Here is a 25,524-nt window from a genome sequence, read left to right as displayed (position 1 = left end):
CGCCGCTTCCACGCATGTGAGTGACGTCATTTTGAGCATCTGCGCATGCGCGAGCGACGAAACCCGGAAGTGACGCACTCCGTTACTTCCGGGTTGCTGCGGAGCGCAACTTGAATGCGCTCAACCTGAAGCAGATTCCACTCGAGGTATGACTGTAATGATTGATGTAACATTTGCTGACTGAAAAATCAATCATAGTGAATAGCACACATATTCACTTGTATGATTTCAATTATTGACTGTGGTTGAACACTGCTCAAATTTCCGTTTCTGACGGAACTCTCTGACATCCCTAGTTGAAATCCAGGCTGTTTGTAGGGCACAAAACAACCTATGAATGTAGTATGTTCCTCACCCCCCTCCCGTCATACTTTCAGTTCTAGGAATGGCAGTTCTGTAGAGCAGCCGTTAAATTATCGTAATTTTACAAGTTACAGTGATGATTCCAAGACTGGTTTGGGACCAGTATACTTCAGATGTGTAAAACATGCGCCCATCAGATAGCTGTAATCCAGGATGGTTCTGACCTGGGAGCTTTAGGGCTGAGTTCTTCCCAAGGCAGGGGCTATCCCTCTGGCCCAGGGCTCTCAGCTTCCTGAACGGGTTGTGTGTTTCCCGGTCTAACAATCTCTGTCTTGCTTCCTAGGGTTACTATGTGCGGGATGCCCTAGCAAAGAACGTTTATAACCGGCTATTTAATTGGCTCGTTAACAGGATCAACGAGAGCATCAAAGTGAGTGTGCGCAGTGGATATGACCCACCTGACTTAAAACAGTGAAAATGAGTTTAACATCCAATGTATTAAAGCAGTGGTTTAGGACTCAGCGATGATCCTTGGTTTGAGAACTAATGTGGGTATTATCATACACAAGCTTTCCCTTATTTTCGTATCTGGCTTAGTGAGAGAACCCATACATGGGGGGTGGAGTACTTGTGGCCAACTAGGTGTTGCTGGACATATCTCTCATCATCCCTCACCATTAGGCATTCTGGCAGAGGTTGATGTTAACTGGAGTCAAACAGCAGCACCAACATCTGGAGAACCACCGATGCCATATTATGCTGCTTCGGAGTAAGGGTGGGATTGAACTAAATGATACATTTTCATATAAAGGTAAAGGGTAAAGGGACCCCTGACCATTAGGTCCAGTCGTGACCGACTCTGGGGTTGCAGCACTCATCTCACTTTATTGGCCGAGGGAGCCGGTGTACAGCTTCCGGGTCATGTGGCCAGCATGACTAAGCCGCTTCTGGCGAAGCAGAGCAGCGCATGGAAACGCCGTTTACCTTCCTGCCGGAGCGGTACCTATTTATCTACTTGCACTTTGACGTGCTTTCGAACTGCTAGGTTGGCAGGAGCAGGGACCGAGCAACGGGAGCTCACCCCATTGCAGGGATTCGAACCGCCAACCTTCTGATCGGCAAGTCCTAGGCTCTGTGCCACCCACATCCCATACATTTTCATATAGGTACTGACAAATTTTTTGGGGGGAAAAGTATGTATTCATGATTAGGAAGACCAAAACAAGATGGTAACTATCCCCAATTAAATGACCAGGGGAGACTGGGAAGTGTGAATACTTTCAGGACATTCTTCCTCTTCTTCTTCTTCTTCTTCTTCTTCTTCTTCTTCTTCTTCTTCTTCTTCTTCTAGGTGACAACAACTGAGCACAAGAAAGTCATGGGTGTCCTGGATATTTATGGCTTTGAGATTTTTCAGGTGAGTAGTGGATATTCCTGGTCCTTGCTTCTAAAGGCAGATATTTGATCAGGGTCTTGGCATGTGGGTCTGACTCTGGGGCAGGCTGGTGCCTTCAGATATGAGAAGGTGCTCTCTCTGAGTTCATGTTCATGTGTTATGTGCGCATTGCTACCTCTCTATCTTTCCATGTCTTGTTTATGTGCATTAAGCGGAGAAGCACAAACATGAATTGGATTTACAGTAAGTTGTGAGGAGACTTCAGGGCTGAGAGTCAGGCTTAGGGGAAATGTTGAGGGTTTTATATGTGGGAGTCGATCTAGGATGTATGCATCCTTTACCTGGGGCTCTTTTGCTTTCAAAGTTTCTATTTTTTCTCCTTCTCTGTGTAGGACAACAGCTTTGAGCAGTTCATTATCAATTACTGCAACGAGAAGCTGCAGCAAATCTTCATCCTGCTGACCCTGAAGGAGGAACAAGAGGAATACATTCGGGAGGTAGACAATTTTGCCAGAGCCAGGCCTGGTTCATAGGCAAGGGGCAAGGGTATTAATAGAATAGGTTATATATACAAGGTTGTGTGTGTGTGTGTGTGTGTGTGTTGTGTGTGTGTGTGTGTGTGTGTGTGTGTGTGTTGTGTGTTGTGTGTTGTGTGTGTGTGTGTGTGTGTGTGTGTGTTGTGTGTGTACACACACACACACACACACACAAACAAACAGTGCAGGTATAATAATAATAATAATAATAATAATAATAATAATAATAATAATAATAATAATAATTAATATACTGTTTATACCCCGCCCATCTGGCTGGGTTTCCCCAGCCACTCTGGGCAGCTTCCAACAGAATATTAAATTACAATAGTCTATTAAACAAATAACTTTAAATGCACAGGTGCCAATAACCTCTAGGATTCACCATAAGATCAGAGAAGCAATTGTATTTTATAGGAAAATACAAATATAGTATAGTATTTAAAAAAGAGGTGGGGGATGTATAATGTTGGTGTGTGGGGGGTAGTTGGGATGGTCCTGTCCATTTGTTACAACAGAACAGGTTTCCTGTCCAGAATGAACCATTGTTATGTGGAAGCCCTGTTTGCAAGAGGAGGAGGTGTCAGTGGCTACTAGTCATCGTGATGACTATATTCTACTCCCAGGAGCAGAGGCTGCAAGCCTCTGAATACCATTTGCTAGGGAACAACCAAAGGGGAGAGAGTTTTTGTGCTAATGTCCTGTCTGTGGGCTTCTCAAGCATCTGGTTGGGCAAAGTAGAAGCCAGGATGCCTAACGAAACAGAGTGAGGAGCTGAGAACCTGTGTTCTGGCCCCTGCCCGGAGGCTGTTAGACTACTACAACTCACATCAGGAGCGGTGGGGTGGTGCCACCTCCCTGCCGCTTGATGGGATAGGGCAGTGAGTTTGGAGCTGCAGTGGTGGAGTCAATCTGGCACTCATGCCAGGGTGGCCATGAAGCTTTGCAATCACCCAGCCAGCGTGGTGTAGTGGTTAAGAGTGGTGGATTCATAATCTGGTGAACCGGGTTCGCATCTCCGCTCCTCCACATGCAGCTGCTGGGTGACCTTGGGCTAGTCACACTTCTTTGAAGTCTCAGCCTCACTCACCTCACGGAGTGTTTGTTGTGGGGGAGGAAGGGAAAGGAGATTGTTAGCTGCTTGGAGACTCCTTAAGGGGAGTGAAAGGCGGGATATCAAGTCCAAACTTCTTCTTCTTCTTCACCACCCTGCCACGCTCCTGTAGCACTTTGGAAAGCAGTAGTGATGAAAGGGGACATGGGTGGCACTGTGGATTAAACCACAGAGCCTAGGTCTTGCTGATCAGAAGGTCGGCGGTTCGAATCCCCGCGACGGGGTGAGCTCCCGTTGCTCGGGCCCTGCTCCTGCCAACCTAGCAGTTTGAAAGCACTTCAAAGTGCAAGTAGATAAATAGGTACTGCTCCAGCAGGAAGGTAAACGGCGTTTCCATGTGCTGCTCTGGTTCGCCAGAAGCGGCTTAGTCATGCTGGCCACATGACCTGGAAGCTGTACGCCGGCTCCCTCGGCTAATAAAGTGAGATGAGCGCCGCAACCCGAGAGTCAGTCACGACTGGACCTAATGGTCAGGGGTCCCTTTACCTTTACCTAGTGATGAAAGCTACATTGTGGGCCTCCCTTTCCCTGCTAACAACATGCTTTCTCCCCCCCCCCCCACCCCTCCAGGGCATCGCTTGGACTCCTGTGGACTTTTTCGATAACAGCATAATCTGCAACTTGATAGAGGATGTAAGTTGTTTCGGGAGCAATGGTGAATAAAGTGGGGAGAGAAAGAAGACTTGTAATCCCATAAATCCAAGACTTCATCCCTTCGCTTCCAGTGCTCATGTTGTATCTCTAAGGCAGGGGTCAGCAACCTTTTTCAGCTGTGGGCCGGTCCACCGCCCCTCAGACCTTGTGGGGGGCTGGACTATATTGGGAGGGGGGGAATGAACGAATTCCTATGCCCCACAAATAACCCAGAGATGCATTTTAAATAAAAGCACACATTCTACTCATGTAAAAACACCAGGCAGGCCCCACAAATAACCCAGAGATGCATTTTAAATAAAAGGACACATTCTACAGTGGTGCCCCGCAAGACGAATGCCTCGCAAGACGAAAAACCCGCAAGATGAAAGGGTTTTCCGTCGCGGAGGCGCTTCGCAAGACGAAGTTCCCTATGGGCTTGCTTCACAAGATGAAAACGTCTTGCGAGTCTCGCCATTTCCCCCCCGCTTCCCCCCCCTTTTAAAGCCGCTAAGCTGTTAATAGCCTTTTAACAGCTTAGCCGCTAAGCCTGCTAAGCCGCTAATAGTGCTAAATCGCTAATAGCGCTAAATCGCTAATAGCGCTAAATCGCTAATAGCGCTAATCCGCTTAGCCGCCAATGGGGTTGCTTCGCAAGACGAAAAAACCGCTAGAAGAAAAGAATCGCGGAACGGATTCTTTTCGTCTTGCGAGGCACCACTGTACTCATGTAAAAACACCCTGATTCCCGGACCGTCCGTGGGCCGGATTGAGAAGGCGATTGGACCGCATCCAGCCCCCGGGCCTTAGGTTGCCTATCCCTGTTCTAAGGGCTCATCTACACTTCCGCTTGTCCTGCTGCCACCACTGAATCGGAACAAACATCAATAAGTTTTTCTGCGGATTGACGTTTGTTCCAATTCAGAGGTAAACAGCAGGTTTCCCCAGGGAAAGTGGCAGAACAAATGAAAAACTAGGCATAAGACAGGTAGAACAAGGTGGACAAGGAGGCTGCATAACCCCACAGCGTTAGTTGCATGTGATGCAAACCCTTTGCTGAATCTTAGCAGGTGTGGGTGTGCTCAGGGCCTGGAGGGGAGACTGCCCAGGATAGATGTAATCAGAGAAGTTCCCATGGGGGGGGGGGGAGGTGAGCAGTGCTGAGGAGGATGAGAAGTGGCTTCCCAGCTTGTGGCAGGTTTCATTGTCTCAAGTGGGAAAAGTGCCTCTGAGTATGTGCAGAGTGCCTTCTCACTTTGCCACTGCAGTTGGTCCCTGCCCCAGCACATGCAATAAAAACTTAACAGAGTGGTTGGCAATGTTTCCATGCAGGGCTAAGTCCTCACACCTCTTGGTTTTCAATAATGAAAAGCTGTCTTTTGCTAGGTTACTGTGACCAAAACAACCACCACTCAGTCTCTTGCCCAGCAAATTCCACTCTTCCTTTCCCACCATTGCCTACCTTGATCCAATGCCTCCTTTTTCTTTCACAACTCCGGCACACTCTGGCATTTTCGCCGTAGATAATCTGGCCTTCTCTGCACTCATTTCTGTCCAGTGCTTTCTGAGTGCCAACAAGGGTCAAGACTCAGCCCTGCATGAATCTATCTTCAGCCGTGTGTGTGTGTGGAAGTAGAGTGGTGGAGAAGGAGGCCAAAGAACACAGCCTTGCCTTTCACAAAAGAAAACTGCTCTAGGTTCCTGTCCTTCCCTTCAGTGGGCTGAGTACTTCACAAACAGATGGCTTAATTTTTTTTAAGAAAAGAAAAGAAAAACAATCCACAGAGGAGATAGGCTAACAAGCCCAGCAGAAAGAAAGGCTGTGGACGAGGAATTGGAAAGGCCAGCAACCATGATCTGTTGTTGTTTTTTTAACTGCATCTGCAAGGAGCAGGCAAAGAGAAGAGTAGGCATTTGAAAGCGCTGAAGACACCCCATGCCTGCTTGCTCAGAAGTAAGCTCCACTGAGTTCAGTGGGCCTTACTCCCTGTGAAGTGTTATCATAACCACTTATGCATCAGCCAAACAGAGGGCAAAGGAAGAGGCAGATTTGCATAAAACGTGGATTTCCTTGTTAATGTGTATAGATGCCAATCTGGAAAATGCTAACTAAAATTAAAGTGGACATCAAGTTACAGTGGACACTCGGGTTGTGAACATGATCCGTGCAGGATGCACGTTCGCAACCCGCAGCGACGCGCTCTGCGCATGCACGACACCCGAAACCCGGAAGTAACCCGTTCCGGTACTTCTGGGTTTCGGTGGGTCCATAACCCGAAAAAACACAACCTGAAGCGTCTGTAACCCAAGGTATGACTGTACACTTCTCACCACAGTGGAGAAGACCATGATCTAGACTAGATCTTCTAGACACATCAAAGAAACGTTTCAGTTAAATGCGTTGCAAACTTTGTATGAGAAATCGCGTTGGGTGACTGAGGTTGGTGGGTTAGTGCCCCATTTGCCCTAGTGGACCAGCCTGCGCTGCAGTGTTCTAAGTGTTCCTTCTTTCTGTAGGGCAAAGGTGGGATCCTGGCCATGCTGGATGAGGAGTGCCTTCGCCCAGGCGAGGTGAACGAAGCCACATTCCTGAACAAGCTCAACCAAGTCTACAAGGGACACCAACGCTACGAGAGCAGGGTCACACAGAATGACAAGCATATCATGGACAACAGCTTGCATGCGAACTGCTTCCGTATTCACCACTATGCTGGCAAGGTAATTGGCGCTAGGAGTCTTTCTCAAAAACGGGTCCGTTTGGGGAGCGCAGGAGGTTAGAGCAGGGGTAGCTCCCCTGCAGTGCTGGCATGTAGCCCTTGGAAAGGTGGTGAACCTTGAGCTGGAAAAGGTTAGCTACCACCCCTGGGTTAAAATATAGTTTCCTAAAGCTGAAGTGCCTGAATCCCTTGGGATGGTTTGGGAAATGTGGCTGGGAGCATGTGAGGTGAAGGGAATTACTGCTGTGTGACAGCACGCAGAGAAGCGTTTCTGAACTGTGGAGCTCCCTCCATGTGAAATCCCTCGCGAAGACCCACCAGGTCTTATAGAATCATGTTGTTGTTTAGTCGTTTAGTCGTGTCCGACTCTTTGTGACCCCATGGACCAGAGCACGCCAGGCACTTCTGTCTACCACTACCTCCCACAGTTTGGTCAAACTCATGCTGGTAGCTTCAAGAACACTGTCCCACCATCTCGTCCTCTGTCATCCCCTTCTCCTTGTGTCCTCCATCTTTCCCAACATCAGGGTCTTTTCCAGGGAGTCTTCTCTTCTCATGAGGTGGCCGAAGTATTGGAGCCTCAGTTTCAGGATCTGTCCTTCCAGTGAGCACTCAGGGCTGATTTCCTTAAGAATGGATAGGTTTGATCTTCTTGCAGTCCATGGGACTGTCAAGAGTCTCCTCCAGCACCATAATTCAAAAGCATCAATTCTTTGGCGATCAGCCTTCTTGATGGTCAAGCTCTCACTTCCATACATTATAGAATCATAGAAACATAGAATTGCAGAGTTGGAAGCAACCCATCTGGTCCAACCCCCTGCAATGCAGGAATCTTTTGCCCAATGTGGGGCTTGGACCCACAACCCTGGGATTAAGACTAGATATAAGTAGGGAGAAGGCTTTCAACCTAACCTTCTCTTGAACGTGCTAGGTTATTTTGTGGATAAATATGTAATTTTTATTTTTATTCTATTTTTGTATGTGAGCCCCCACTTGTAGTCTGAGGTGGTGCAGACCAGAGACATGCTTACTATCTTAGTCCCAGGTGGGCAAAATATACTGCAAGGTGTAGTGGTGGATTTCCCTTGAGTAAAAGGAGAATTGGACAGTCCTAGGAGAAACTTGACCCTCTAAGAAGGACTTTAGCACAGACAGAAAGGTTGGGAGGCCCTTGGGAACCACGACGGAATGGGAGTTGGGTTGTGGGCCAGAGCACTTTGTTTCCATCTGAATGTGTCTCTTCTCTCATCTTCAACTTGAAGTCTTCCCTTCTATGTGCCTCCATCAATGGGTGATGCACTGTGTTCACTAGGAATGTATCTGAGAACTACTTAGGCACTGAGTCTTCTCCAACTCAGGTAACCTACAATGTGGTCGGATTCATAGAGAAGAACAACGACCTGCTCTTTAGAGACCTGTCACAAGCCATGTGGAAGGCCAAACATGTTCTCCTGCGCAGCCTCTTCCCTGAAGGGGACCCCCAGAAAGCCTCACTCAAGCGTCCACCCACCGCTGGTTCACAGTTCAAAGCCTCTGTGGCCACCCTCATGAAGAATCTCTATTCTAAGAACCCTAATTACATCAGGTAATTTGTGTGTGTATGTGTGTGTGAGAGAGAAACTGTGGATAGACATCTATTTATTTTGGAAAGCTGATTGTTCTCTGTGCATTCGGACACTTCTTAAGATCTCATAACAAAATTTTGTGTGGTGGTTCCTAGGACCAAGGAGCAGGCTTTCATCTATGTTTAGATATAATTCAGCACCATTTTGACCAAAGATGATGAACTGAACCTTTAAAGGCTGCACTGGTTTTTTTATGTCTCAGAATTCCCAAGCATTGCTGGGTATGAGGCTGCTACTACATTTACCTTTGGATCCAGCCAGTTTGCTGAAAGAGATGGGAGAGTAATCTCACTCAATAAGGATGTCCTCTTTGCTGCAGGTGCATCAAGCCCAATGACACCAAAAAGGCTGCTGTGTTCACAGATGATCTGGTTCGGACACAGGTGCGCTACCTTGGCCTGTTGGAGAATGTGCGTGTTCGGCGGGCTGGTTATGCCTATCGGCAGCTCTATGACCCATGTTTGGAGCGCTACAAGATGCTCTCCAAGGAGACCTGGCCAAAGTGGAAAGGCAGCACCAGGTAGGACACAGAAACTGTGATGCGCTGAAGAGGTTGCCATCAGAGCCTGGTGGTTACATTAATGGATCATCAGAATATCCACATAGTGGACTCATCCAAGGGTTTAATAATGCTGATACAGGGCTAGAGAGAGAAACTTGGAGGGCTGCATTTGGCTGCTGGGGGTGAGATCCCCGACCGCTGGGCTAGGCTTTGCTTGGAAAGAAAACATGTTACACATTTGTGTGGTGATGGGGACAGATGCAGGTGGTTTTGGAGGGTCATCCCACATCATGGACTGGCTGGATGCAGAGGAGTGGTGGGAGGCACTAGCTGGGGGAACTCCCAAGGGAAGAAAGCTCAAAGCCAGGGGACTGGTGGTGGGACAACGATGACTGGTTAGAGGGAGAAGACTGGGAGGAGGAGGTGTTGGAAGCAGAGTTTAGTGGGCAGGGAGAGGCTGGGGCAGAGAGTCCAGGCTCAGAGGCTGGAAAGGAGGGGGGCCAAGAGGCAGTATGGGGTAGAGTCTCCCCCTCCTGCTGCGACCAGCTCCCCTCTCCACCCTGGTCTCTTGGAACATGCAGAGAAATGAAAAGAGCAGAGCAGAGGTTGATTGTGCATGGACACAGTCTACGATTGCTTGGCAAAAACCCTACCAAGGAGGGGACTTAGGAAGCAGTGGAAGGTGAGGATCTTTGGTCCTTGCAACTGTCTTTTTGGAGTTGGGATTACTGGCCTGCACTGTTTTAGTTTCTTTGAATAAAGAGTTAACTTCATTGACACTGTGTTTTCATTGCTGACCTACACTTGACTCTGGCTCCTGACACCCCATTTTGCAGCTTCCCACTGTGTGTACATGCACAGGCTCTCCTAGGCATAAGCATTTTGGATGTTCCAAGCTTGTGCCAGCTGGGTGACCTGGTCTGTGGTGGAGACCTGCAGTGTTGCTTGGCATTAGGCACATGGGCAGTAACACCCCTCCCACACACATAGAGTGGCCTTCCCAACCAATTAAGAGTGAGCCCAGGTGGTGGCTAGGCAATCTCTGATCTCTTATGTTCCCCTTTCTGGTGCAGGGATGGTGTTCAAGCCCTTTTGAGCAGTCTGCCCATTGACTCCAAAGAACTGGCATACGGGCACACCAAGATCTTCATCCGCACGCCACGCACGGTGAGCAACTGATGTTAGGACCAAGAGGGGAGGTCAATGGTTACCAGCTCTTCTGGAGTTAGTGGGAGGAATGAATGTTGCTCCTAGGGTTGCACCAAATATTTTTCACTTAAGGCGTGTGCGTTACAAAATGAAAGACATGACAAAATATATGTCACCACACTGCATAGCCAACCATATTCGTCTATAGATGCCTCCAGACTTTCAATATTTTGTGGGAAGGGATTCAACTGCATACCGGAAATTTAGGTGTGCTCAAAGTTATCCATCACCTTAGCGCAACAAATCCACTGGGGGGGGGGCAACTAAAATGGACTTTTTGCTGTTGGGAAACTGACATGGAAAACACAATGAAAAGTGTGGGATAAGCAAATGATTAATGGGAAAACGTGTAAAAACAAATCAGGATGAATGCTCAATAAATCAACACATTTTTGGAACTAGTTTTCCCTAATATAATCATTTTGTCTGTGTTATTTTCATGTATTTATTATTATGCGCTTTCGTAGAGAACCTCATCACAAAATTTGGATCAGTGTGAATTTCAAAGGATGGCTGTGATTTGGCCCTCATATTGTTTCAGAAAGTGCAAATTTGATTTGCTTTTAAATGTGAACCGAGTTTAATTTCTACCCCAACTCTTTCTGGAAGTGATCTTCCTCTCACTCACAGATTGTGGCACACATGTCTGCTGGGAAAGTTGGACAGACTGCAGAAGATCAACTGAACGTGTGGCCTGGCCACTGTAGCCTTCACTGTAGTTGCATTTACGAAACCCATTTAAAAACACAAACCTATGCGTGCAAAATGCCCTTGGTTGATGTGGGAACCTGAGGATAGGAAATCTACAAGGAGCAGAAGCTGGTAATCTTAACCTTTTAGGCCCTGAGGATTTGTCTGGTAGGAGCATGAAGGAACATCAAAGTTAATGCAGATCAGGCTGTAATTTCTTCCATGGTCTGAACCCTGTATTGGTGCTTTTCAACCTTTTCCCTCACAGCTTTTTTATTTGGAGGAGAGACGCCAGCAGCGGATACAGGAGCTGGTTGCACTGATCCAAGCAACCTTCCGGGCCTGGAAGTGCCGCAAGAACTTTCTACAGATGCGCAAGAGCCAAATTGTTATCTCTGCCTGGTACCGGGGCCATGCGGTAAGATGCAGAGAGTGATACACGTACGATTTTATAGACTTGGGTGCTTTTTAACTTGCAGACCCCACTGTCCTCTGTGTTTTGCGAAATCGACAATAATGGGCCAGTATTAAATCATCGTCTTGCTTGCATCCATGAGAATTGGGAAGGCTGTTAGACAGAGTGATACTTGGCTCCAGTTCAACAAGGGCATTTGCAATGCAGTTTGAAGAAATATTTGCTTTCCATATTTGTTCTAGTTATTGAAGGCAAGAGGTGAAAATCACACCAAGACGAGTTCCAACCTGCCTTGATATGTCAGCAGGGGCGTACGGGGCGGGGTGGCAGCCCTCACAAGGCTGCCTTCTTGTTTTCAATCAATCAAGCGGGTGGATCTGGCTGTCAGTTTCCTCCTCCATAGTCTCAGTGTTGCCTTAACAGAGGTCAGACGAGGGTGTGTGCGCGCGCAAAACTAGAATTAGTTGGCCCTGTCTGTCATTGGCTCTGGCGCCATCTACTGTCGGCCTCCTGGCCTTCTACCCTACCAGTCAAAAGGGGTAGGAATTACCACTGATGACTCCCTGTTTCTTCATGGCCTGTCTGTCTACTAAAGTGAGTGTTTTATTTTGCAGCAAAAGAAGAAATACGGGAAGATGAAAATGTCAGCTCTTCTTATCCAGGCCTATGTCCGAGGATGGAAGGTGAGGCAGGTGACACCCAGAATATGGTTGCGGCCAGGCCTTTAAAGGTTCTAGGGATCAGTTACTTATATAGTCAAAGTAATTAAATAATATGCAAGAATTTTTATTTAAAAAAAATTAATGTCCTGACGTGATATATTCAATGATCATTTTATGCAACAAAATCTCCCGTATTCTTCAGTAGCCTGGAATTTTTTGTCAGTTGCAGACAACTTAGGAACGGCTAACAGGGGCTCGGATGCTAAGTAGCCAGATGAGGCTGAAATGATATGTTTGTACACTGTTGCCCAGATTTAGTTACCTTGCCATTTCAAATCTTTGCACATACATGCACCTGCTGCACATGTGTGTGTGCCAAACTGGAAACATTTCAGTGCAAAACTATATAGTGATACCTCGGGTTAAGTACTTAATTCGTTCCGGAGGTCCGTTCTTAACCTGAAACTGTTCTTAACCTGAAGCACCGCTTTAGCTAATGGGACCTCCCGCTGCCGCCGCGCCACCGGAGCACGATTTCTGTTCTTATCCTGAAGCAAAGTTCTTAACCTGAGGTACTATTTCTGGGTTAGCGGAGTCTGTAACCTGAAGTGTCTGTAACCTGAAGCGTATGTAACCCGAGGTACCACTGTATATGATGTCCAATGTTGTCTAAGATGTTATTAGTAATGACCAAGAAAATTTTAGGTCTTAGTGAAGCTGCTCCATCTTCCATTACTAGTGCTGGATTGAGGTTAATGGGGATTTTACAAAATGGGGGGGAGGGGGCTTTGACTTTTCCTGTACCAATGATGTTGTAGTGGCATAACCACAATGCTGGTGTTGTATTGGTGGTGTCTAGGAGCCAAAACCTGACTGTGTGTGGCAGAGTGTAGGGAGGAACAGGGCTTAGTTGGCATCCTGAGCTGTCTCGGACTTTACTGTAGCTCCACTTGTGACAATACAGTAGCATTACACTAGCAAAACAAGTTAAAACACTCCAACTGAGGTCAATGGAGACTGAGAAAATACTGCTCCACTTGCTCTCATTCTGCCTACATTGATGTGAAACAGCATAAGATTCCAATAATGCTAAACTGATTGTAATGAACTGTCAGTGCAATGGGCCCATAGAACTTCACTGCCCACAACTGTGAGAAAGGATATTGGGGAAATCCCCCACCCCCCACCCCCCACCCTGGGACCTACTCTGTGTCTGTTTGCTCCTGTATGCATGCTTCTTTGGGTGAATTCAGATGATTATGCACACTTCCAGACGGTTATTATTTTGGGGTAGGATTCAATTACATACTGGAAAATTGAGGCCACACAGTTATAATTGATTGGGAGCTATCACATAACTAACCTACTTCCCTAAAAGATCATATTTTTTTACAATAAGGAACGTGACTGGAAAATGTGGGGTTAATACTTTCTCTGACAAGTCATCTAACTCCTTCGCAAACAAATTAGAACGAATGCTTAATAAAGAGGCAGCGTCATCTAATGTCTCTGCAAATAGGATGATTGCACAATAAACAGGTTCTCTGGTGTCCCCTCCAGACTGCTGTTTTATTGTGGTTGTCTTCTGCAACGTATTCTTGACACAGTAATAGTGAATTAGTGGTGGATTTATTCTGCTTTAGTTTGCTCTGTGATGTTCCCACAATGCTACCATTCTATTGCTACAGTAAAACAAAACCAGGACAGAACGAAACCCAACATTTGTGGTCAAAAAAGTTAATGGGATTTCATCAGGAAATTACAGGGTATGCACAAATCAGAAATGAAGTAGTGCAGGCTTCCTCAACCTCGGCCCTCCAGATGTTTTTGGCCTTCAACTCCCATGATCCCTAGCTAGCAGGACCAGTGGTCAGGGACTATGGGATTTGTAGTCTCAAAACATCTGGAGGGCCGAGGTCGAGGAAGCCTGAAGTAGTGTGACTAGCTCAAAACTTTTGCAGACAGTGTTGAAGATGGTGTGTGACTGCTCTGAGAGCATCATGTGCACAAATCATCACGAATGTACAATAAAAAGATGTCTGGAGTGGCCTATTGCAACGGGTATCACATTTCAAGACGTTGCGTGTAGAATTTCCCCTCCTGATGAAAGATGCAACTTGCTGCATGAGATTAAAAAACCCCTCTTATCTGTGCAAAGTAGCATGCCATAGTTGCAGTCCATATGTTACAAGCTTAAGCTGCCAGCTGACTAATGTGTTTTTTTAATAAAATAAAATAAAATAAAATAAAAAGTTAATTGATCATCATTTTAACTGGTTACTAGATTAAATTTATAGACAGATGCATGTTACAAAACATATTCCACCTAGGTGTCTTTATGACATATTGGATGTGTAACACAATTTAATAAACAAACACTACTCCTTATTGTTGGAAAGAAAGACCACATTTATTCATTTGACTTTAAATTCCCTGTTAGAAGTAATAAGCAAGAACCAAAGCACCCTAAAAATCAAAAAAGGTGTGTGTCATTTTCACCCTTAGAGATGAAAAAACTGCCCTTCCTGATTGTGAAGTGACCCCTACTTGCTGATTAATCAACTTAAAGCTTTAGTTGATTGATCTGCTGCTTTAAAGTTTGTCACCATAAGGGAAAAACCCCACCTTATTTGGGTTCTCCCCCGTCAACCTTCACTGCCATGGGGTTCTTCTGTATCCATAACCTTCTTCCACATTCTTGTAAACACATAAATAAACACACTACTAACCATTTTTGGAAGGAAGAACTTTATTTACTTTTTGCTAAATTCCATATCACTCACCAGAAACAAAATAGCGTATCAGCCTCATAGATGAAAAACTTGCCCTTATTAGTTGAAAATGCTCCCTACTGACTGATTAATCAACTTGAAGCTTTTGTTGATTGATCTACTGTGTCAGCTAGGACAAAAAACACACTGTATTTGATTTTCCCTGCCTCTCTGTCCCCCTCCCTTTTTTTCTGGGCTCCTTTGGGGTTCTTATCTATCCCCTCCCTTCCTCCACAGTCTCGTAAACTCCTACGGCAGCTGAAGCAACAAAAGAGCCGCAATCATGCTGCCACCATCATTACTGCTTACTGGAGAGGTTATCAGGTAACAAATATGCCACTGGTGAACATGTCAATTACTCCTCACCACTTTTCTCATCCATTTGCAGTCCATAGCTAGGATATCTACCCACATTGTATGACATTTCCCAGGGTGTAATTCTAAAAGAATTATTTTGTGGGTCCTTAGTTTTTCCGTCCTTAAAGAAAAGGTATAGGACCCCTGGCAGTTAAGTCCAGTTGTGAACGACTCTGGGGTTGCGGCGCTCATCTCGCTTTACTGGTCAAGGGAGCCGACGTTTGTCCACAGACAATTTTCTGAGTCATGTGGTTGGAAACGCCGTTTACCTTCCCGTCACAGTGGTACCTATTTATCTACTTGCACTTTGACATGCTTTCGAACTGCTAGGTTGGCAGTCCTTAGTTTTTCTGAATAGGTCTTCCTACGTGGGTTGCCAGCCAAGCAGTTACACAGAGTTGATTAATTGTTTGGTTTGTTTAATTCTACAAAAACCAGCATATAAGGGGAGGAAACAAGCATTCTATACAGAGAAAACATTTTTGTTTTTTAGGAGGCACACACAACAGTCAGCAGGGCAGCCTCATAAAAGAGGCATTTCTGCCCACTTTACTCACACGTAGGAGAGAGTGCCTCTTTTAGTATTCCTGCATGGCAGGGGGTTGGACTAGATGACCCCTGGGGTCTCTTCCAACTCTACAATTTTACAATCCTAAGAATTTAGTTTGCAGTTTGTAAGTTTTTTAAGATGCTGTCTTGAGAGACCTGCTGTTTGTCAATATAATATGAATTGACAGACATTGCAACCACGTGTGTGTATGTGAGTTTACACACACATACAAGCTGTTTTCACAATTTTCTGTTTCTTTGGGGCTAACCTTACCTGAGTTGAGGTAGAACAGGGTCTTGCAGTGGCTTCAGCCACTGAATCTGGACTTTCATCTCCCTTGCTCAAGTATGCCTGCTCTCTGCTAAGGAGCAGAGCAAGAACGGTGTCAACTGGAAAGCAGCATGCCTTGTTTCCGCAGACCAACTGTCTCCCCTCATAGGTAAAGGTAAAGGGACCCCTGACCATTAGGTCCAGTCGTGGCTGACTCTGGGGTTGCAGCGCTCATCTCGCTTTACTGGCCGAGGGAGCCGGCGTACAGCTTCCGGGTCATGTGGCCAGCATGACTAAGCCGCTTCTGGCGAACCAGAGCAGCGCACGGAAACACCGTTTACCTTCCCGCCGGAGTGGTACCTATTTATCTACTTGCACTTCGAGGTGCTTTTGAACTGCTAGGTTGACAGGAGCAGGGAACGAACAACGGGAGCTCACCCCATTGCGGGGATTCAAGCCACCAACCTTCTGATCAACAAGTCCTAGGCTCTGTGGTTTAACCCACAGCGCCACCCGTGTCCCTGTCTCCCCTCATAACCTTGTTTAAAAAGCTTTACAATGTTATTGAGCAAACCTCAGGATTACTGAGAGATTATAAGGAAAGAGAGTATCCCAAAAGCTGACCCCCTCTCGCTTTTATCAGCTGGAAACTTTGTGGGTGAGAGATTTATTTATTTATTTATTGTCACTGTGCGAAAACCTCCTGGATGTGCCTTCCATTCTTGTTTATACTTCCTCACCCTGCTTCAGCCTTTTCCTCTTTGATTCCAAAGTGGGAAAGGGCCATAGCTCAGTAGAACACACTTTATTTTACATGCATGAGGTATTGGGTTCATCCACTGGCATCTCCAGTTAAAAAGAGGCCTTGTGGACCAGGTAGGGAAAGATCTCTTCTTGGTGCTTGGGAGAGCACTGCCGGTCAGAATAGACAATAACAGGCAAAGTGGGATGGCCTTATTTGGTACACAGCAGCTTCTTTTCTTCAGATGTTATTTGGACTTCAGCACGCTCACCAAGCAGGGCTTTTGTCTGTTTGCAGACACGGAAGGAATACAAGAAGTATTTCCGCTCTGGGGCCTCTCAGCGTATCACTAAGTTTATCTACACGAGTCTGGTGAGTATGTTCCTCCTGGCCCAGTTCTAAAATTATATGCAAGAAATAACGTAGCAAGAAAAGGGAAAGGGCTTTTAAACCTTTGAATGAAAGTGCTGTTTGTCAGGATGAGTCCCCCGCCCTTTTACTGTGACATTGGTACTAGCCCACTGAGCTCAGAGGGGTAAAAGGTAAAGGTAAAGGGACCCCTGACCATTAGGTCCAGTCGTGGCCAAATCTGGGGTTGCGGCGCTCATCTTGCTTTATTGGCCGAGGGCGTACAGCTTCCGGGTCATGTGGCCAACATGACTAAGCCGCTTCTGGTGAACCAGAGCAGCGCACGGAAATGCCGTTTACCTTCCCGCCAGAGCAGTACCTATTTATCTACTTGCACTTTGACGTGCTTTTGAACTGCTAGGTTGGCAGGAGCAGGGACTGAGCAACGGGAACTCACCCCATCATGAGGATTTGAACTGCCGACCTTCTGATCAGCAAGTCCTAGGCTCTGTGGTTTAACCCACAGTGCCACCCGCATCCCCGCTCAGAGGGGTAGCGGAACTCAATAAATTTAACTGTTAAGTGTTGCTGTTGTTAGCATCAATGCAGGCAGGCATGCGCTGTGTAAGGAAGAGTTAATCACAGTGCTTATTCAGGGCGAGGGTCTCAGCCCAGTGGTAAATCACATGGCTTTACATGCAAAAGGTCTCAGCTACAATCCTTGGCCTTTCCATCTTTCAGGCTAGAGGAGGTGGTAGCAGTAGTTGTTTGTTTGCCATAAAAGCAATGCTCCTTCACACTAATAATGTGCATGCAACCCTTTTAGATGCCTTGAGGCAGAGGTTCCCAAACTTATTTGGCCTACCACCCCCTTTTCAGAAAACAAAACAAAACTCAGAGCCCTCCTAGAAATCTACTTTCTTTAAATGAACAAAGAGAAAGATGCAGTGACAAATAGGTGTTCTTTTGTGTATCTATATTTCTACCCATGTCCTACAACATAGTAAATTTGCCAATGGCTAAATAGGCAGGCAAACAGCAATCCATTTCCCGGGCCTGGGTGAAGCTGAAAGGGGTTCACCCAAGCTCAGTGTTAAAGAAAATTCTGGGTTGAGAGACTACTCAACAGCCCAGCTCGTCGGGGTACAAGTCCCCCGCGGGTCCATGGAGTCAGTAAAAAAAGGAAATTCCAGCCAAGTAATCTGGAGCAAAACAGGAATCAGTAGACTTAGATCCTTTATTGTTGCACAACAGGTTCAAACAGCAGTAAGAACCCTGAGCATGGGGCGACATTCACTTTTAAAACTTTGCCATCATATCCCAGAATACAGTTCACACAGCATCATCAATACATCATTGCTACATCACTAACGTGTAACAAAAGGGGATGGTTACACAAGATTAGCACAGACAGATATGTCAGGGCAACACCCAAGTATAAGATCAGCACAGGCAAACATGTATTAAGTAGCCACCACCCAAAGTACAATAGAACTTCCTTTGCATGTCTGGAGCCTGAGGCAAGTCCGGTGATGAGATTTGGCTTCCCTTGGAGAACAATGAGTCCAGCAATTGTCACCTCTGGGCATTTCCTGGGGTAGGAGGTGTGTATACATGTCTTCACGCTTAGGGAGGTGGAAGGGGAAAGAGTCCTTTTTTCCAAGGGCAAAATAGTTTTGGAATGGAGGAAACTGGCAAAGGAGTTGATTTTACATGATTTTTAAAGCTTGAAAGCTGAGCTGTCAAGTTGAAAGGATACATTCAGGCCTAATATTTCTAACATTTAATAACTTTAAAGATGTGCCCCTTATTTCCGTAACAGCAGGGAAACCCCCTTGCCTGCAGCACGACCGCCAAATCCAGTCGAGGTGTCTTCACCGTCCTGCAATGGCGGCTGACCTGGCAGCAAGCGTCATTACACAACAGATGAAACATGCACATTTCCCCTCCAAAATCTCTTCTTTCTTTATTATTCCACTGCCCCCTTATTTTTATTCCATGAACCCATCCACTGGATTGTTCCAGCACTCCCTAGGGGGCAGTATTGCCCACGCTGGGAAACATTGCCTTGAGGGTTTATGTGCTCTCTGTCTCCCTTCTTATAGGTGCAAAAATTCTTCCTGGGCTTGAAGAACAACCTCCCATCCATGACAGTGACTGACCAGGCTTGGCCGCCAGCTCCATACAAGTTTCTCACAGGCCCCAATGAAGAACTGAAGAAGATCTTCCACCATTGGAGGGTTAGAGTGGGATTATGGCTCATTTCTATCCGTAATTCTTTCAGAGTGAAACAGAGGGTGCTTCCAGACTGTCACTGTTCTCGTCTGGGATTCAATCACATTCTGACAAATTCAGGTTGCACAATTAATAATAATAATAATAATAATAATAATAATAATAATAATAATAATATTTTATTTATACCCCACCCTCCCCGGCCAAAGCCAGGCTCAGGGCGGCTAACACCAGTAAAATTACAATAATAATAATAAACCAATTTAAAATACAGGTTAAAATACAATTTAAAATGCAGCCTCATTTTAATAGTAGCCCATAGATCAAAATCATAAGGGGAGGGAAACATAAGGGTCAGACTGAGTCCAAACCAAAGGCCAGGCGGAACAGCTCTGTCTTGTAGGCCGTGCTGAATGATGTCAAGTCCCACAGGGCCCTAGTCTCTTGTGACAGAGTGTTCCACCAAGTCGGGGCCAGTACTGAAAAGGCTCTGGCCCTAGTTGAGACCAATCTAACCACCTTGCGACTTGGGACTTCCAAGGTGTTGTCATTTGTGGACCTTAAATTATAGTCGATATGGAAGCCTTGCACAGCAAACCTGCTTCCACAAATGATTAAATGCTTTGTGATAGGGAAATTGTCGGAGGAAATGCAGTGTGCGATAACCCTGGCTTTGGTGCAGCAGCAGCTAACCTCATCTCAAACGCATCAGGATGAATGTGCAATAAGCAGGATGTCTGGAAGCGCCCTCAATTTTGAGACTACTGGCATCTGGTATCCTGTGTATATAATTACTGGGCCAACAAATACAGTGGCCCTGGAGATATTTTGCAAATTATTTTGCGTGGGAGAGGGGCTCCAATAAACTGTGATAGGATGGAAGAGTGGAAAAGAGGAAAGGGGGCGACTCCCCACCCCCACCCCCACCCCCAATTTGTCTCTTCATTTCCCTCCTTCTCAGTTATGAATGGAAGAATCTGTCAATCCTGGTTCTCAGTTTCTCATTTTCCCAATCTTTAATTCCATTACGCTCATTTCTGCAGAAGTTCACCAGCATTTTAGTATAAAATTCTCCTAATTAAACACATTTTTATATGCAGTTTTAACTAATGTGCATGTTTCTGCAAGCAGTTTTCCTTAACAGAAGGCACCTTTGTACGTTATTTTTGAAGAAGTATGTTCATTTTTATGCATACTTTCCCCTAATATATGCATTATAGTAAACACTGATTGGATGGAGAGTTGCCTGGGCACAAATTTTGAGTTGAATGGGCACAAATTTTGAAGGGTGGCTGTTTCAGTCCTCGTAGTGTTTCAGAAAGTGCAAATTTGACAGCGTCTCCTTTAAATGCAAACGGAAACAAATTTCTTCCTCATCTGTCCTCTCATTGTGCCTCTGATACTATGTGAGCCGCCCACGTTGTTGACAGGAATCACAGAACAGCTGCTTCCACATCCAACACCCTTTGCTGAGGCACCAGAGTTGTCTCTGCAAGACCAAACAAGGTTCAAAGTGACAGTGTGGGTGTGGAGTGAGCTTTTGCTTACTTGGGCAAGTTGAACTGAGTTTTCTTTTTAAACTAATGTTTTATTTTATGGATAAATTTCCAGGCAAACAATGTTAGGTTTTATTTGGACCCATCCCACCACAGGGCATGTGGGTGCTGCACATAAGTAGAACCGTTGCTGCTACAGCTACCAAATCCTTGCCTTTTCAAGGCACAGCTGTGCAGGGCTAATCACAACATAGCAGAGGATACCATGCCTTCCAGACATGCATCCAGTGTCTACCTCCTCTCCCATCATTACAGTGTACAGTGTGGCTACATATTTACAGCCCAACAATCTCAATATAGGGCACTGTCACCACATGGTGCTTTAGAGATGACTGAAGTGGTCCCAGCTGTCAACTGGATGTTGATCACTTTCACTCAGTCATCACAGGCTTTACTGGCCCATGTCACTTGAAGCTTGGGGAGACCTAGCGGTGTTTTCCTTCTGCCAAGCACAAGCCACAAAATCAGGGCCGGCCCTACTGTTAGGTAGAATGATGCAGCCACCAATGGACATGGACCTGAGCCTGGCTGCTCTTCCTGCCCTTTGAGTACAAGACCACAGAAAGCAGAATCATGGCCTTGCCTGCCAGATTCAACAACAAAAAACAAAAACAAAAAAGAGGGGTGGGGAAGTACTCAATGCAAGAACATTCATATTTGGGAGTGCTTTTAAAGAAACAAAAGCAATCAAAGCAGAAGAATAATTTGAAACTTTCTTTTTTTTGGAAGCAAATGTGACTGAAGTAAATTTGTGTGTATGTTTTTCCTCACTAAAGTAAATAGGGTATGTTTTGGAGTTTGCAATGTTGACTCCCTTTTTGCTTCTTACCTGCAACCACCTTTGCTCTCTGCTTTCCTGGTGCAGTGCAAGAAATACAGAGATCAGCTGCCACCTCAGAGAAAAGTAGCCCTCCAGGACAAGTTGTGTGCCAGTGAACTTTTCCGGGGCAAGAAGAGTTTGTACCCTAAAAGGTGAGTGCAAAGACAGGAGCTAGCACCACCCCAGTCGCACTGGAATTGACCCATTAGGATTGCTGTGGATTACTATTAGGGATGAGTGTATCTGATAATTTCTACCTCTCTGTGTTTTTCTTCTTTCCAACCTTAAGTTTATAGAATCATAGAACTGTAGAGTTGGGAGGGATCCCAGGGATCAACTGGTCCAAACTCCTGTAATGCAGGAGTCGGAGCTAATGAATTCCTGGAAGATGGCCATCCAACCTCTGTTTTTAAACCTCCAGTAAAGGAGAGTCTAAGGGACGCGGGTGGCACTGTGGGTTAAACCATAGAGCCTAGGGCTTGCCGATCAGAAGGTCAGCAGTTCGAATCCCCACAACAGGGTGAGCTCCCGTTGCTCGGTCCCAGTTCCTGCCAACCTAGCAGTTCGAAAGCACGTCAAAGCGCAAGTAGATAAATAGGTACCGCTCCGGCGGGAAGGTAAATGGCGTTTCCGTACGCTGCTCTGGTTCACCAGAAGCGGCTTAGTCATGCTGGCAACATGACCCGGAAGCTGTACGCTGGCTCCCTCAGCCAGTAAAGTGAGATGAGCGCCGCAACCCCAGAGTCGGCCACGACTGGACCTAATGGTCAGGGGTCCCTTTACCCTTTACCTTAAAGGAGAGTCTACCACCTTCTGATAGAATCTGTTCCGCTGTTGAACAGCTCTTATCATTAGAAAATTCTTCCTAATGTTTAATTTTACTCTCCTTTCTTGTAATTTGGATTCACTGGTACCAACTGAAGCAGCAGAAAACAAGCTTGCTCCATCTTCCATGTGACAGCCCTTTGAAGAAGGCTATTGTATCACCTCTCAGTCTTCTCTTTCCTAGGCAAAACACCAAACTCCCTCAACTGTTTCCAGACCTTTTAAGGCTGTTTCCAGACCTTTTATCATCATGGTTGCCCTCCTCTCCACATCTCCACATCTTCCAACTTGTCAATATCCTTAAACTGTGGTGCCCAGAACTGGACACAAGTGGGGCCTTACCAAGGAAGAATAGAACAGAACTATTACTGTATTTTTCACTCTATAAGACACACTTTCCCCTTCCTAAAAAGTAAGGGGAAATGTGTGTGCGTCTTATGGAGTGAATGCAGGCTACGCAGCTATCGCTGAAGCCAGGAGAGCAAGAGGGATCATGCGCACCGATCCCTCTTGCTCTTCTGGCTTCAGGGATAGCCACGCAAAGCCTCTTGAGCACAGCCGGAGCGCTCCTCCTTCGCTCAAGGGGCTTTCCGTTGCTTTCTTGTTTCTTATTTTCCTCCTCTAAAAACTAGGTGCGTCTTATGGTTGGGTGCGTCTTATAGAGTGAAAAATACGGTGCTTCCCTTTAGTTCTCCACTTTTCTACATCAGTTTGAGGGTACTAATGACAATTCATCAGCATTTTTGTGTGTGAATTGCTCCTAATTTGCATTTTAGAAAGCATTTTTATACATTTTAAAGGCATCTTTGTATGCTATTTTCATGAATATATATATTTCTATGCACACTTTACCCAACAACAATACATTTTTGCACACATTACTTGGCTGGAGAACATCGTTGCAAAATTCAGAGAAATGTAGATTTCAGATGGATGGCTGCGTTTCAGTTTGCATATTTTCTGGGAATGTGTGCATTAAATAGGTTTACCTTTACATGGAAACTGAATTTACCTCCCTCCCTCCCTAATTACAACCTGTGGTTTGTGTCTTTTAGCCTCCCACAACCTTTCAGAGGGGATCACCTGGGTCTAAAGGAGAACTCCAAGTATCGTAAGCTCCAAGCCACAGCTGATGGCAAGATGGTCATGGCCGACAGCGTGAGGAAGGTCAACCGAGGTGATGGAAAGGTGAGAAACATCCTGCCCTACCTCTCTGGCACCTAAAGGAGCAAGAACAAAAGGAAGAGCAAGGGACCCTGTGTGTGGTTTCTCACTATTCTAGCGTTGCCATATTTAAATATTTCTTCCCCCTGCCTCCCAATTTCAATTCAAATTTACCCTTTCCAGGAAAAAATATTGTACATTAAAAGAATGAAACGAAACCCCATTGCCAGTGACCCATTTGCAATACCAGCACGGCCTGTTTGCAGGATTAAGCCCCTGTCTGAAAGCACCTTTATCTAGTCTCTTGCACCTCAAAGCAGAGGGTCACCAACCTTTTTAGGCCCGTTTTTAGGATTTTTTTTTTGTAACTGAAAGCACTTGCCTCTCCTTGCCCAGAAAAAGACAGATAACACACACACACACACACACACACACACACACACAGGCAATTCAGTTTTCCTTTTTTAAAAAAATATTTTTTATTAAATTTCCATTTAACAATCCAATCATATCACATTAATTATTCCAAATTATACCAATACATATCATAAACTCCAAATATTTTGCCAAATTATATATTTTTGTTGGGGGTTCCCATGCTTCGAGTTCAGTAAGGGTCCAGTCATCTCATATTTCTGCTGCTTTTAGTGTTCACCAGTCCCATCTTTCGATCTTCCTGTTGTTATCCTTTTTCTTCTTAATAGCCTCTGAGTTGTTTCCACAGGCGAGTTAAAGTAAGCATTGTTATGCTTCTGTGTGAACTTTGTAAGGCTCTCCCTTTTTTTAAAGCTGGTAAGTCTTTTGTTTGCAGTAAATCTTCACATGCTGATCCAAAAATCTTGCTCAGGCGGCAGGTGCCATCTTTCTCAATTCTGATGAAATAAAATCTAAGCGTCTGCTCATTAATTTTCCCAGACAGGTTGCACCATAAATCAGTCTTTTCAGGGGAGGATTTGCCAAGTCGAACTTAGAATACAATCATGATAACAGAGCAATGGCTCGCCTCCCCCTCTGACTATTAATCTCGCAACATAGTCTGTCTCATAATGGCGGATCCCGATTAAAAACTGTGTCACAAGAGAGCCTTTTATTTTCTGGCAATTCAGTTTTCCAAGGAATCGTCATGAAAATCAGATCTGCTAGGGTGAATCTGAGCCTTGAAAAGCACGTAAAGCTGAAATAGGTTGTGGAACAGAGCATCCGACTTCCAACTTTCTCTTTCAGCTCTGTGTACTTCCTAAAGTAAGCACCCTCACCACCTCAAGACCAAGGGCACTGAGTTTGGGGGAGGAGGCTCAGAGGCTTTGTGGGTGCCAGAGAAGACCCCAAGGGTGCCAATGTGCCCACCAGTGACTCACTGACAACCCCTGCCTTAAACTCACCCACCCACCCCTCAATATGTCAGATACGTGAGCAAGATCCTCTGTTGACAGGGGCTTGGGATGAACAACAGGGGGGATGCTGGTGCTTTCATGGCCTGCCTGCACACAATGAGCTGACTAGTGTCGAAGCAGGATACGGAACTAGGTGAACGTTTGGCATGAATCAGCAGGGTTGCTTTTCTTCTGTCCTTAAGAGCCTGTCACGTGGGGTTCAAGGTGGCAATTTTCCTTCCTCCTCTCTCTGTTCCAGGCCTCTCCTCGAATCTTCCTTCTCACCAAGAGCCACATCATCCTGGCAGACCCCAAGGCTGCCCAGCCAAAAACAGTGATCACCCTGAGCGACATCAACGGTGTCTCCGTCAGCCGCTATGCAGATGGCTTCTTTGTTCTGCACATTAAAGAGGTACTGGGAAGGTGGCGGCGGTGGCCTGACAGCTACCAAGACAATTTAATGGCCAGGAAGATCCTAGCAGCCAATTTGCTACTTCGTGACTCCCTCTGAAACCCCTGTGGCAGGGTTAGGCAAAATGAAAATGCAAAATTATTATTTTTTTGAAGGTGTTAACGCCATCCTGCCAAAGCTGAATTGAAATGTCACACAAGTCTGGAAACGTGGGCTCTGAATGTGTAGTTTTCAAATGTAGCTTTTTCAAATCCAATTGAAGAACACTTTAATGAAAGGAAACGCTGCTGAGACACTTT

The 25,524-nt window shown here is 45.7% G+C and overlaps 1 protein-coding gene across 3 annotated transcripts in view; it reads left to right on the top strand.

Moving 5' to 3' along the window:
* Nucleotides 1–25,524, top strand: part of LOC114586197 (unconventional myosin-Ia-like) — a 58,371-nt gene that overhangs the window by 29,073 nt on the left and 3,774 nt on the right. For 2 of the 3 annotated variants that reach the window (XM_028709279.2, XM_028709289.2), the window contains exons 12-27: nt 647–733; nt 1,655–1,720; nt 2,092–2,196; nt 3,920–3,982; nt 6,500–6,700; nt 8,058–8,284; nt 8,644–8,844; nt 9,900–9,993; nt 10,994–11,143; nt 11,755–11,823; nt 14,811–14,897; nt 16,790–16,864; nt 18,946–19,080; nt 21,497–21,603; nt 23,332–23,464; nt 25,073–25,225. In XM_028709279.2, the coding sequence (XP_028565112.2) occupies nt 647–733; nt 1,655–1,720; nt 2,092–2,196; nt 3,920–3,982; nt 6,500–6,700; nt 8,058–8,284; nt 8,644–8,844; nt 9,900–9,993; nt 10,994–11,143; nt 11,755–11,823; nt 14,811–14,897; nt 16,790–16,864; nt 18,946–19,080; nt 21,497–21,603; nt 23,332–23,464; nt 25,073–25,225 (1,953 nt within the window). The remainder of the gene's footprint in view (nt 1–646; nt 734–1,654; nt 1,721–2,091; nt 2,197–3,919; nt 3,983–6,499; nt 6,701–8,057; nt 8,285–8,643; nt 8,845–9,899; nt 9,994–10,993; nt 11,144–11,754; nt 11,824–14,810; nt 14,898–16,789; nt 16,865–18,945; nt 19,081–21,496; nt 21,604–23,331; nt 23,465–25,072; nt 25,226–25,524) is intronic. The other variant, XM_077923868.1, reaches the window with a different exon arrangement.

The sequence above is a fragment of the Podarcis muralis genome, chromosome 2 (genome assembly GCF_964188315.1).
Source record: "Podarcis muralis chromosome 2, rPodMur119.hap1.1, whole genome shotgun sequence".
In the NCBI taxonomy this organism is placed as follows: domain Eukaryota; kingdom Metazoa; phylum Chordata; class Lepidosauria; order Squamata; family Lacertidae; genus Podarcis; species Podarcis muralis.
The sequence above is the reverse complement of the archived record's forward strand: the minus strand, read 5'-3'. Positions and strand labels throughout refer to the sequence as shown.